This window comes from Felis catus, chromosome A3, assembly GCF_018350175.1.
Source record: "Felis catus isolate Fca126 chromosome A3, F.catus_Fca126_mat1.0, whole genome shotgun sequence".
Taxonomy (NCBI): Eukaryota; Metazoa; Chordata; class Mammalia; order Carnivora; family Felidae; genus Felis; species Felis catus.
Genome location: NC_058370.1, coordinates 87482900 through 87497461, shown reverse-complemented (window position 1 = coordinate 87497461; position 14562 = coordinate 87482900). Strand labels below are relative to the sequence as shown.

The window sequence follows — 14562 nt, the reverse complement described above, 5'->3', positions numbered from 1 at the left end:
CAGTACAGGCAGGTTGAAGATCTGAGATTCAGGACCTTGGCCTCCTTGTAATTTATGACTGTGTGCAAAACAGGACTAACTATTTGGACTGAGAACGCTGAAGCCATTGTGTGTTTTGCATTTGACTTACTGCTGTGTGCTGTGGCTTGTGCTGCTGTCGGGGGGTGGGAGGAGGGTGTAGTGGGGAATGGCTGGCATGAAGCTGGCTTGAGCCAACGCTTTGCTTGCCGGCTTTTGGCTAACTGACTTTGGGCTGCCAACTGTATTTGCATAGTGATGGCTTGCAAGCATCCACAGGAGGGATTGCAATAAACGTGTGTCTTCCTTCTGCTTGGGAGCATCCTTTGATTTTATTTCTAGGGCAGAGGGTGGACTCCCTGCATTTACCCAGGTAGTTGCAAAGAACCCAGGTTTGGGGGTGAGGTAGCCGTGGGGAGGAATGAACAACCCCTACCCAGAGGCCCTGAGCTGTTTCCAAGGAGCTGCATGCCACGCTGCCCCTAGCAAGACCGCTGGCAGCCACATGAGTCTGAAAGGAAGCTCGGGCCTGGGCCCCAACCACGGCATTCAGAGAGCAACACACACTCTGTGGTTAACTTTCAGTCTACAGAGAGCCAGCTGATGTCCAAGGGCGATGCGGATACCAAAGATGACTCAGAGGAGACTGTGCCCAACCCCTTCAGCCAACTCACTGACCAGGAGCTGGAGGAGTACAAGAAGGAGGTGGAGAGGAAGAAACTAGAACTTGACGGTAAATAACCCTGGCTCCCTAGTGCTTCAGGATCTCCCAGGGTGGAGGGAGAGCTGGGGGCACCCAGAGAGGCAGCAGAGCCGCCAGCCATTCACTCCCACCAGTACCCCTGTGACCCATGCCTCTGCTTGGCAGGGCCCACGGGACTCCAGCTAGCCTTCATTTGCTCTCACTCTCAATCTTCACTTGCTTCTCTCCCTCCTCTCTCGTATCCTCAGTTTGCCCTTCCTGCCCCATAAACCAGCATAATGCTATTAGTTACAGAATGGTCCTCATTGCTCAGCGCCTAATGGTGACGGCGACACAGTGTTGCCACGACCTTGTCTGAGCCTCTCACCTGGGTATAAAGGAGTTAATCCTTGCACAGTACTTAGAACAGTGCCTTTAAGGGGCGCCTGGGTGGCTCAGTTGGTTAAGTGTCAGACTTCAGCTCAAGTCATGATCTCATGGCTCGTGGGTTCAAGCCCCCCGTCCAACCCCCCCCCCCATTGAACCCCACATCCAGCCCTGCATGGACAGCTTCAGATTCTGTTTCCCTCTCCCAATGAGCCCTGCGTCAGGCTTGGTGCTGACAGCTCAGCCTGGAGCCTGCTTCGGATTCTGTGTCTCCCTCTCCCTCCCTCCCTCCCTCCTTCTCTCTCTCTGCCCCTCCCCTGCTTGTGTGCATGCTCTCTCTCTCTCTCTCTCTCAAAAATCAATAAATATTTTAAAAAGAAAAAGAACATTACTGATTTCTTAAAAAAAAGAACAGTGCCTGTAAGTATGGTTTAGGTCAGATAAACATTAGGTATGATAAGGTAATTATAACAGTGATATTTATTAATCTATAAAATTATTATTCCTTCTTTATTTCAGAATCTTCAGTCAAGCTCATTTCTCCATGTTGACTCCCAAATATTCACATTCATGATAGCCTGTGGGCTCTCACTCATGCCTTTGTCCCTTCCTGGCACAGTTTCCCCTCTCAGCCTGATCCGGACTTCCATCTCCAGCCCCTCTCCAGCTAAAAAGCCCTCTCTGTCCCTCTCCACCGCCCCCCCCCCCACTTTGAGCTATCCCTTCTCTTTGTTTCAAGAGCACTTGGGGTCTGAGACACAGAAGAATTCAGCTCCTGGTTTAGCCCACTAGGCGAGGCTTTTATTCCCTCAGGGCAGAGTCTTCTTCCACAACCCCCTCCCCACCCAGAGTCAGTCATCCTCCTGGGCACAAAGCACACACTAGAAAAACCCTTGCTAGCTTGCTTGGAATTCTAATATGACAATTGAAAAAGTAGATAGAAAACGTGGTGCTTTACATCCCTAGGGGTTATTTGGGTTGAACATGAAAATTAGATAAATGATACATAAGCTACATGTAAACAAATCACAGGCAGGAAGCCTGCAGCCTTGAGGTCCACATCAGGGCTAGCGTTCCACTGGCAGATGCGCTTGGATGGAGGAAACAAGACAGGAGTCTGACTCCTCCCATTTGCCTCCCCCAGAATGTAGCAGAGATTTTAAAAAGGTTGGGGGAAGGAGCTAACTTCAGCCCGGAGAAATGAGGACCAGCTAGAAGAAAGCATTTTTGTAAATGTTTTCTCTCTGCCCACCTCTCCTCTGTTTGATCCCTAACCTGAAGTGGTTTCCTGTATTTTCAGGAGAGAAAGAAACCACTGCAGAGGAGCCTGGCTCCCCTGTAAGGTCTGCACCTGCTTCTCCAGCACAGAGTCCAGCAAAGTCAGAGACGAAGAGCCCCCTGGTCTCTCCCTCCAAGTCTTTAGACGGTGAGTGCAATGTGCAGCTGGGAGGGAGAAGGCATGTCCACAGCCCGGAAAGGGGTCTGTGTGAAAGGCAGGGCAGGGGTGCACACTGCAGGGACCCTGCCTTTAAACAGGTGTTGAAAAGCTACCCCCAAAAGCTTTCTGATCTGCCATTTCTAGGGAATCTGAAATAGGGATTACCAAATGTAACCTTGTTTCATTCACAACCTGTGATAACACAGTTTACAATTTAAGTGCCTGTCTGAGCAGTGATGAGTGAGTTAATGATTGGCCCACAGCCTTTTCACCACTAACTCAGACTGGCTGATGGGTCTTTCTAGATGCACCAGCCCAGTGCTCAAACTTTAATGTGCGTAGGGATCATCAGGATCTTGTTAAAATGAAGACTCTGTTGCAGTAGGTCTAGGGTGGGACCCAAGACCGTATATTTCCAACAAGCTCCCGGGTAAGGCTGATGATGTCATTCTCAACCTTTGGAATCTCAACACTGGAATTACATGGGGAACTTTGAAAATCCTGACATCGGCCTGGGTTCCCACCACAGCACTCCCAGTAGTTCTCAGCTAAATGGGCTAGGGGTAGGTTAGAGAAGAGTGCACTGGAGTTTTAAGATCTCTCCAGATAAACCTACTGTGTAGCCCAGGCTGAGAAACACTTAATTAGATACTAGTTTAGACAATTAATGTCTAGGCCCAACTCAACCACTAACTAATAATAACTGCTAATTTTAGAAAATCAGATAATCTCTGGGCCTCAGTTTCCTTATCTGTCAAATGAGACTACTAATATTTTCCCTTTTAAAGGTTCTTATAAGGGAAGTTGTCGATGGAAGAGAGTATACTTTGAAAGAATAAGAACGTTTAAATGTAAGATCTAATTGTGATAATGATTAATAATATACATATGGTAGATAATGATGTTATTATAGTCTATACCACCTAGATCAGAAAAGTGTCCTTAATGAGCTTCTGGAATCACTCTGGGGCATGAACACTCCTCCCCTGGGTCCCTTGAGCCCTCACCAGGGAAGGCTGTACCGCCAAGCCGGGCTTGGTGGACTGATGAGATCTTCTCCCTCCTGGGTCAAATGACCACATGTGTGGATGCTGCTAGAATCCCCTAAGCCCTGAGCTTCCTCCAGAGGTGAATTGCTGCCTTGAGTGCAGTCCCAGCATTGCCAGAGGAAACCCATCTGCTTGTGGCCAGAGCTCCAAGTGGATGTCCCCTGCCTGTTTGTGTTCATTGTGTCTCATCATGGTGTTGTCAACCTGTCTCCACAATGTCTTCCTTTCTCTTCCCATTTGTGCCTTCATCAAAGGACTTTCCTCCGATTCTGAATACTTGTCTCTGTAGTAAGTATAGAGAGGCCATTTACTAACTCACTCCAACACTTGCAATGGGGGAGGGAGGACTTTTTCAAAAGAAATGTGTTTCTCCCCATCTTTTTCTATGGCAACTCTGCCTTCAGGAGGTTCCTGGCTACAAAATTCAAGGCCAACTCCATATGTGGTATGCATGGGCTGGGCCTCGCTCTAGGATATACACAGGATGCACTCATGCACAAACACACACTTGTACTCACACAGGGCATACCACCCAGAAGCAACAAGTCTGCATAGTGAAAGGGCAGTGGGGCTGGCTCCTGGGCACTCCCTTTGAGGGAATGCTTATGCCGTCAGGAGCACATCTGCATCCCTGTTCCTAATACATGCATGGCCCCTCCAAGGAGCTCATGACCTCTTCTAGGGTTGTGGCCCAGAGCCTGAATGGCCTTGGGACCAACTGCCTTATGGAGATGTTTAGAGCACCTGACCTGAATGACCATGTCTTCGTCATCCCTTGGGGCATGTGCACCAACTGCAGGAGGGAAATCCAAGCTGGAGAGGAGGCTTATGGAAGCAGTGGGACAAAGGCTAGTAATTCCATTTCAGCTCCTGGGAGCTCCTTGGAGCAATCTCTGCTGTTCAGGGGGACAGAGGGCGGGAGGAGAGGTGTATGGCAGGTGGGATAACTGCTTACCCACCCCTGACATCATTCCCACTGGTAGCATGATTCCTGCCCTCTCTGGTCCAAATTTGAGCCCTCACAGAGAGGCATACCCTGGTTGAATTGTCGGAAAAGTCAAGGTCTTCCCTGAAGACTCTTCCTGTAGCACAGACAGAGCCAACTCTGCATGACGAGGCCAGAGTTGTAGCTGCCTCAAGTGACCAATGTGAAGCAGGGCTGGGTGGACATGGCCAGGTGGCCCGATAGCTTGCCTGGCTCCCCAGGGCAGACAGGGCTGACCCTCCCCTCTACGTGTGCACTTTCACATTTAGCTCATCCATTGGATCAGGGCTGGCTTTTCTCCATTTGTCATCATGCATCACCATGCTCTCAAATGCTCTGGTGCTGAGTCACCTTGGCGTCCCTCCTCATCTGTTTCCTACCCCATTGGCTTCCCTGAAGGAGACTCTTGCAAACCCTCTTCCTCCACACTGGTCATCTCTGTCATTGCCTTCTCTTTGACTGGCTCCTGACTGTCCCTGTCCCTACTGACTCCATCCCCCAGTAAACTTGCAGGAAGCACTGGCTGTGCCTGCCAAGAAATAGCCCTGTATTCAACACCATCACTTACTGATTTCACCATCTAAATAAGTTACTTAAAAACCCTGCAGAATTTGGGGGGGGGGGGGGGCGGGGAGTGTGCCTAACACAAATCTTGCCCTTCCTGACTCATAGTGTTGTTATTGGGATAAAATTTGCAAATGAATACCAAAGGGCCTTATGATGTGCTTACGTGAATGAGTTCTCATTATGTACTATGTTCCCAGGATTGTGGGAGAAAATACAGGCTTGCTGTTTTAAGCCACTAAGTTGGGATGGGGCAGGGAGTGGGGGGTGTTATACAGCAATAGATAATTATTAAATCATGATGCATAATAAGAGCTGGTTTTATAGAAATTAGTTGTTCTGTGTGTTGACTAGACTCACCTGGATGGTTCTGCTCCATTCATGTTCACTGGGGCTGCGGTCATCTGGGAGCTTGATTAAACTAGAATTTCCAAGGTGGTGCACTCTTGTCAATAGCTGGAAGACTGGGTTCAGCTGGGGACACTGGGATGGCTGGTCTTCTGTCTCTCTCTCTTTCTGTTTCTCTCTTTCTCTCTCTGTGTCTCTCTGTCTCCATGTGGTTGTAGGGCCTTTCCATGTGGCCTCTCCATGTGTGTTTCCATTATAGTAGTCAGATTTTATTACATAGTGGCTCAGGGTTTCCCAAAATCTAAAAGCAAGAACTTCTAGGCCTTCTTAAGTCTTCAGCCTGTAGCTGGCTCAGTGGCACTTCCTCATCATTCTGTTGGTCACTGTGAGCCACAGAGCCAGCCAGATTCATTTTGGGAGGGGACCATGCCCAACTGTGTCTTCTTAAAAAAAGGTAAATGACATATGCAAGTGTAAAATGGATATATTGGCAATAGGTTTAGAAAAGGACAAGATTATTGCCAAATGTCAAGGGAGGCTTTAGCCAGACAAGAGGGTTTATGAGGCCAACTAGCAGGTGAAGTGAGGAGAGGAGAGTGGACAGAAAGAAGGTTGTGTCTAGGCAAGTTTCAAGTCTATTGCCAGGTGATGATGATGGGAACACATGGTGCAAGGGAAGGGGAGTGAGGACCATTGAAGTAAAGGGAATTAGAGAATTTAGTAGCTGGATGATGACAGGACATGGGCCACAGATAGTAGAAGGATAGGAGGCCAAGGTGTTGGATACTAAGAGAAAGACAGTCCTTAGAAGTCATCTGGAAGAGGATGTTGACCTGCCCAGAGAATTTCAGAAGTTATGAAAGATCTCATTATAAGAGTCTGCCCATAGTCAAACTAACCCATTCTGACTGTCCCCAAATTTACACTCATCTGTCCCATCTTCCATGCAACCATACATTTCTCCAGTCTTTACCCCTGTCAAAAACCCTTGTCTTTTCATGAAACTTCTATCCTCACCTATTTCTTCTGTAAGTCATACCAGTTATACCTCACCCATGACTCACATTCCCAGAGTTGAGCATGCCCAGTGTGAGATCTCACACACCCACACTCACACAACTCACACAGTTCACTCACTGACACCAACACTCACACACCACACCCACACACTCATTCAAAAACACACACATATACTCAAACTCAACTCACACATATACAGCTCACCACACATTTACACACTTACAAACACACACACACACACACACACACACACATGCTTATCACTCATATACTCCTCTTAGTTTCACATAGTGAAAAGAACACAAGAACGGGTGTCGAAGACTGAGGTCTGCCCACTTTTACTACTTTACTCAGTTTTCATTTCTGTAAAATGGGGAGGAGCTGAGTTAGATGATCTTTAAATTCCTTTCTACTTTTCAAAGTCTGTGGTTTTATAATTTCCCCTCCTCCCTCCCCATCCAGGCATTCCAAAGCTTGAGTGGAAATGGGATGGGGGGTGGGGAGGAGAAAGGGAGGCAGGTGGGCCGGGGGGCTTATTTTCTGGGATCTGAGCAGCTCTGGCCTTAAACATGGCGGCAATCTAAACATGTTCCCTCCAGGTGGCCGCTAGAATGAGCCAACCATGCATCTTCCCCTTCATCTTCCCCTTCGGTTAATCCTTTTATCTTGGAAATACAGGGTCCATGTCCCTCAGGGATTCCATTCTCCATCTGCCTTCCCTTCTGTGCCTCCTGGGAAGATATTCTCCTTTTTTCCCAAAGTTCTTCTCAGGTACAGAAAAGGAAATGGCTATAAAAACATGTAATTTCCATGTTAACTAATTGGAATTTAAATAAAAATTTAAAAAATGTAATTTCCATATTTTCACTGATGAAACTGAAATAGTTACAATTCTTAGCTTCCCCTTCTGAGTCATGAGTGTCACTGCTCTTCCCTTTCCTATAGCCTGAGTCTGTCTCTTCATTTTGTGCCTAGAAAAGTTCTCAACTTGGTCCTCGCTGAGCCCCCTGCCACATTTGGACATCATTACCTTATTTACATTTGTAGACAATAGCCCAGAGTAACAGACCTGCCAACCCCCTGCAATGCCAGCCTGTCTCTCCTGTTGCTCTACACTTATTTTACAGAATTATTTAGAAATGGTTCTGTTAACCCCAGGTAGAAACCATCACCTGAAATTGAAATCTTATGGGTCATGTCTTTTGATCTTTTTCTAGAAGGTGCTAAGACAGAAACAAGCAAAGCCACCACAGAGCCTGAAACAACGCAGCCAGAAGGAGTGGTGGTCAACGGGAAGGAGGAAGAACAGACCGCAGAGGAAATTCTCAGCAAGGGCTTGAGCCAGATGACCACCAATGCTGACACAGATGTTGATACCTCTAAGGACAAAACTGAGTCGGTCACCAGCGGCCCCATGTCCCCAGAGGGCTCACCTTCCAAGTCTCCCTCCAAAAAGAAGAAGAAATTCCGAACCCCGTCCTTCCTGAAAAAGAGCAAAAAGAAGGAGAAAGTGGAGTCCTGATTGGTAGCATTCTCATCTGCACCCTCTCTCTCCACCCCTTCCCTTCTCCCAACTCTGTCCCTAGAAGCACAGGGCCAACAAAGGATAGAATAGGACCCTGGATCACACTCTGAGGGGGAACTTAGAGATCACCCAACCAACCCCTCATTTTACAATTGCCCCAGAGAAATCAGGTGACTTTCCCAAGGTCACACAGCTAGTTAGTGGCAGAGCCAGCACTAGAATTCGGGTCTCCTGGCCCCTAGTCCAGTGCTTTTTCCACTATATAACACTGCCTAGTTGCGGGCCGCCTTTGTGAGGTTGCTGCCCACCAATCTGAGCCCAGGGCAGAAGGCCAGAGTGGGCTGCAAGCTCGCACAGCCTCAGACCAAATCAGACAGGTCGAGGCTTCCCCTGAGAAAGGTCCTTTTCCTTGCGGGAATCCAATCTCCTGCTGATGGAGCTGTCACAGTTTAGAAATCTCTCTTTCCCACAGGGTCCTTGCTCTGCTGCTCACAGTAACCAGACAAATTGACCTGTTCCCTCCACCAGAAGTTAATCTTTGTTCCCAAGGGCTGATGGCTTAGCTCATGCTTCCCCAACCACTAACCCTGAGCTTTCTTCATGGAACCTCCTGAATGACGGACGGATGAAGAATTGTAAGAGCGGGCAGACGTGAGGGCAAGCCAAGTCAGCCACAGGATTCGAGTAGTTTAATCAATATAAGAAGCCAGGAACTCGGCCCATTTGAATCGTGCATCTCAGGCGCTTCAAAACTAAAACCAAATTTAGCTTAGAGAAAAGTTGTCTCATGCTCAGGGCAGAAATTTGGGGAAATTTAGATCCTCCTTTGGCTTTGGGTTGTACAAGGAGGATCAAAACAACACAGGAAATGCTATGCCTTTCTAGCTTTGCATGACACACGGAGCAATGTGGCTCTACCTGTTTCACTCCTACCTGGCAGTCAGGTGTCCCCTGACTTCCCCGCAAACCTGGAACCTGGCTCACACACTGGAACTGGCATCTTACCCTTGGCTCCTTTGGGTTCCGACTCAGTCACTCTGGGTCCAGCAGAGGAGAGTGAGATGAGCCCTTCAAGATTAAGTCTCTTGAATCATCTAGGAGAGAAATCAGCTTGAGTGTCCTCACCCTGTCACTATCTGTCCATCCTGGGGCCTAGTAAGAGCTATGGCTTTCGTTGTAAATGCCAGCACTATCTTTTCATATCCTTCCGTGGGACATCGAGTAATAAGCGTTGTTGGCTCCTAAAAAATAGACAATCCATTCTCTTTATAGCACAGTGTCTTCAAAGAGTATTTTTCCTTTTTGTCCTGATGATTGTGAAAGTACTTTTGAAAGTTCTTAATCATCGTTTTCCACTTTTGGGCACTTACTTTCTATGTATAGACACTGTGCAGCCTTTACATTCGTTGCACCCTTTGACCATTACAATAATCCTGTGATGTGGGTGAGGTATTCCCATTTTATGATTAAGGAAACTGAGCCCCAAAAGGACAATTGACTTGCTCAGGTGATGTGGCTAGAAAGATCAGAGCCTGGATTTGAGCCCAGCTCAGTCTGAGTCCAGAGCCTTGTTCTTAACAGTTGATGATGATTAGAAAACTTGAATCCCCAAGGATGGTTGTTTTAGTCCAGGACCCATTTCTGCGACTGGTCTCCACTGTGTAATGTCAGCAGTTGACATGAAAGCAGAAAACTACCCGTGTTCTCCCTCATCAATACACGTTAAGTTCCCAATAAACGTGGATTGTGGTGAGGCCAATGTGGACCTCCAACAAAGGAGAGGCAGGAGCCGTCTGGTTGGGCTGGAGTATAGTTGGGCTATTTCTTAAGAAGGAAGGAAACTGACGCCTGACTAAGGAGAACCCAGTGCTGCATCTCCCTAGTCAGATTCCTAACTGCTCCCCCACCCTCTACTTCGTTCTACTTTCTGATTGGATCTTGTGATGGGCAAGCCAATGGTCAAGGGCATGTATGCCTCAGAAAAAGTCTGTGATGTGGGAAATGCCTTCAAAAGCCAATCCTCAGATGCCTTCTTTAAAAAAATAGATTTCACATTCATTCATTTATCCCTCACCATCTTTGTTGAGCACCCACTAAGCATCAGGCATTATGCTGTCATTAAAGGAAATAATCATTGTAGCTAGAATAATCAGCAGGAAACAATGTTAGGAGTGGAGACGACATAACCGTTGACACAGCTTTTTGTGTTCAAGTGGTTGTAGCTCAGAGATGATGTTGATTTGACTCTGCATTCAACAAATTCTCTTTATTCCCTATACAACAATGAGGCCTCATAGGTGAAAATGCCAGAGCCTTGCTGGAGCATCATCCTTGGAATTTATACCATGGGTCCACCTTACATTTATCCATTTTCTCATTCCTCATACATTCAAACAAAACAGCAGACCTGAAAGCAAAACATAGTCCCTGCCCACAGGAAGTTTTTAAGTGTAGGAGGCATGTAGACAAGTTACCAAAAGGGCAAGAGGGCAGAGATGGCATAAGGAAGTAATGATTTACTATCTTCTGGACCAGAGAAACTTTCCTGAAAGATGTGATGATTAAGTTAGGTTTTCAGACAAAGAGGAATTCTCCAGGAAGACAAAAGGGTTGTTGGAATATTTCTGATGAGGGAAAAGCATGTGCAAAGGCATGGAAGTGCAAGGCTCCATGACAGGTCCACTGAGTGATATAGTAATGCCAGAGCATAAAGTGTGAGGGGGTGGGAGGCTTTGTTTTATAGGTGGGAAGGGCTGGATCAGAGAGAAACCTGTAGAAAATGTGCAACTCGATTTTATCATGTAGGGTGTTTGGAGTTGCTGATGGCTTACAGTCAGGATGTCATAATCAAGCTTGAATTTTACAAAAATCTCTTTGGCGTCTGGGTGGAGAATGGCCTGGAGAGGAGGAGAGCAGTGAAGGCACAGGAGATCTTAAAATGAGGCCTTTCTGAAATGTCAGCACTGAAACGTTCTTGGTGGCCTGCCTTACCTACATTTTCCTTTATAGCATATAGCATGCTTCTGGCACAGAATTTTACTTCCCTAAAATTCTTTGGATAAAGCATCTTAGAGATTTTCAACAAGGAGAGGGAAATATTCAAAGAGCTAATCCTTGGTGCAGTTTGCAGGTCTATTTTGCCTTAGTGCAGAATTGCTACAAGAGCTTTTGAGTCATTCTGCCAATTTCTTCCTCCCTTGTATGCGCAGGAGGTGGGGCCCTTAGCTCTAGGCTTAAGGTGGTGCACTGGGTGCTATTGCAGGGGACATGCAATCCAAAAAAACCCAGAGGTTTTTAGAGGAGAGGCCATTTTCTTTGGATTTGGATAAAAGTTGGCTGAAAACTTTTACCAGTATCCTTCTGGAGAAAATGCATCTATGGGGAGCTCAGAATGGGTAGGCGGTAGGTTCATTTCTAGTAAAGCCACTGGGCATGAATCTGCCACAGAAAGGGATGAGAAAACACGAGCCAGTCTGCAGTGTTATGGATGGCTGAGCTGGGCAGAGGGAGGTTTTGAGGCTGTTTCCATGGGAAAACAGACTGGAGTGAGGTCGGGAGGCAGGAGACAGTTACAGAGAGACAAATTGGCTCCAGTGACTCTCTGTGCGCTGATGGCTGGCACCCAGCAGTGATGTGGGAGAACTGTCCACACAGTGTGGCCTTTCTCAAACTTTGCAAAAAGCTCTGCTAAGAGGCAAGCCTCCAGCCCAGATCTGTGCTCCAAAAGGGCCTCCTGGCCTGTAGTGACCCAACTATCTGACTTTGTCCAGGTTACACACAGATTAAAAATAGCCTCCCTCAACAGTGCTGTAATGAAAATAGGGTTCTTCCTCTGCAGACAGAGAAGTTCTTCTTAAGGGACTTGCAGGGATTTGGATGAGCACCCTGGTCTAGTAAGAGCCCCACTAAAAACATTGCTCTCATACTATGGATTTATGTATACTGAGCCTTGAATCCTGCTCCCAGTGTCTAATGCACTGTCACTCCTGAATGTGGCAAGGCAGTCATTCAGAAGTCATTCGGCACCATTATAACAGGGCTATCACTCTTGTCAACATGTGGAGAAGCACTGTAAGTCCACCTCTCTGGTTACCATGGATTCAAAAGAACCATTCACCCAACACCACGATTTACTTCTGAAAGCTGAAAAGATCAAAAAGAAATTTGGAATTTTCCATGGAGGTATCCATGGGGGTGGATATACACATAGTCTCCCATTGGCCTGTAGGCCATCTTTTGCACAAGTGTATTTTATATGTTCTAGTTCCAGGCCAAGAGTATTCAGTTTTTGTTGAACAAATGAGAAAACATACAGTCCTTACTCGTTTTCCTTACACAGGTCAGCATAAGCCCTTGAATTGGTTGGTACAGTTGTTGTTGACTCTCTGAGCTTAGAGGAAAACAGGTCTTGTATTTTCTCTCACCACTTGAGTCTAAGCAAACTCTCAAAGACAATAACATTCAAAGAGTCTCAGAAGAAATTAGGGAGGAGGTAAATCCACTCCCACAGAAAACACAGGGCACCCCCACAACTGTTCCCCATCTGTTCCAAAAGGGATGATTCAATGTGAAAAGTCAGAGGCCTGAACTGACCGATGAAATATGCTCATTGGTTATTTCTCTGTTGCAATCCCACTTGTGCCACAATATGAAAGAGCAGACACAGTAGAGTGATTATTGCCAAATGCCCTGTCTAGCCAACCTATCCCCTTGGATGTGGCATACTTTTTGCCAGAAATAAAAGCATAGGTAGAGCCCTGTCACCAGGGCACATCGAACCCTCTTGAGCCTCTCAGTGAGAAGCCACCCTCACCCAGGAATCAACGTGGGCATTTCAGGTGGGGTGTCCTTCTTTAGTGGAGAAATTTCCTTTCATCATTTTATATAGATAGGTTACTCTCTTTAGGAACAATTAGAATCTCCAGTTGAGGGTTTTCTTAAAAATATGGAAGTGATGGTTCATATTGGTTCGTACTTGGGTTTTGCCAAATCGATGTTTGGTGCCATTTGCCTTCAAGGTGTCCCCAAAAGTTGGGTCATTGCTATGAGAAATTAGACCTGAAGATGGAGGAGAACTGGTCACAGTCACTGACACAGGGGACACAGGTGTGGCTGGAGGCCGAGCCTCAGTAGCTTTTCCCGTGGGGCAGCTTCTCTTCTCACCCACTGGTTCCCAAGGGGCAGGAAGAGGCCGTCTGCAATATGGCAAGTCCCTACCTCTAAGTAGCTTAGAGAAAACATTGTGAGGGTTTGGGGTGGTGGGAGAACTATAGAAAAACCCCCAAACTGTTCTCGTCTCCAGCAGATCATCTCGTATAACTTTAGATCTTCTCTTTTTAAGTGAATCAAAGGAGGACAACGGTTGGACCAAGGATGGAGGGGTCACATTTAAATACATCAAAGCTCTTATAAAACGGGACTGTATTTGGGGGACCTCTGCCCCCACATTTCAACCCCACCTCATGCCTGCCAGGCCTGCTTTGATCTCCGTGGTCCAGCCCACCTTTAAATTCCTGCCATCTATGCTACAGCCGAGTCCAGCACTGTGTTCATCCCTCTCCCAGGAAGACTCAAGTGGGGAGGGCGTCCAGGGCCTGGGCTCACCTGGCTGAGCGTGCGGGGGTCTAGGTAGAGAGTGCCGTGTTCTCTAAAGCCGTGGATGGTTTCAGTGAAATGTCTGTGTCTGACAATCGTCTTCCCTTGTACATGCATTGTCTGTGTTTAGCTTTTCCTAGTATTGTGAAGTCTCAAATAGGGGTTCCATGTAAATACTCTTTCTGCTACTGAAAATGCCAGCCCCCTGGATCATGCATCATTCCCACAAACGGTTTTGCCTTTACGCTAACACTTTTTGAGCCACTGATGTGCAGATTGATGATTAGTTTCTTGGGCTTTTATTTTGCAATTTTATATATATATAATACACACATATATAATATATATATATATATATTTATGGGTTGGTTTTGTATAGTTTTCTGTTTGAATCTCTGAGCACCAAAGCTGCCCTTGGATTTTCAAGAGAACTTTCCAAAGCCACTTCCTGAGGCCCCCCACTCCCTCTCTGCTTTGGTGTTTGTGGTGCTGGGTGGCATCTCTGCCCATGAATTTCTGTATGTATGTGCTGTTATCTCACCTGCAGATATTACCCTAGTAAATCTACCGTGCTTGGCTTCCCAGTGTGTGACCCATCTCTGTCGGCCACCCAGCTTGCCCTGCTCTCAGGAGAGTAGAAGCCAGAGAGGGGGTCCATGTAGAGGAACATCCAGCCACACAGGAAACTCCCATTTTTGAAACCATTCCTCACATATGTGAATAATTGAGTTCTGGCTGGGGAGGGAGGTAATAGAGTAAAATACTGTAGGCTTCTAAGAAGGGAAAGGCCATGTGGATTTGCAAACAGCTTGTGGAGGAAGATCAGTTTAGATGGGTTGGGGTACAGGAGAGGGATACAAAAACATGTGGATGGTCCCCATGGGTTGCAGATTCATGGGCTGGAATGCAAAGAAGTGTCAGGCCAGAATCAGCGGGCTGGGGAGAGCTAAG

The 14562-nt window shown here is 46.9% G+C and overlaps 1 protein-coding gene across 3 annotated transcripts in view; it reads left to right on the top strand.

Annotated features, from left to right (window-relative positions):
* ADD2 (adducin 2) overlaps positions 1–14189 on the top strand; it is a 42131-nt gene extending 27942 nt beyond the window's left edge. For 2 of the 3 annotated variants that reach the window (XM_023251746.2, XM_045054345.1), the window contains exons 12-14: positions 604–751; positions 2388–2513; positions 7709–14189. In XM_023251746.2, coding sequence (XP_023107514.1) covers positions 604–751; positions 2388–2513; positions 7709–8013 — 579 coding nt within the window. In that variant the 3' untranslated portion in view covers positions 8014–14189. The remainder of the gene's footprint in view (positions 1–603; positions 752–2387; positions 2514–7708) is intronic. The other variant, XM_045054346.1, reaches the window with a different exon arrangement.
* The last annotated feature ends 373 nt before the right edge of the window (positions 14190–14562 follow it).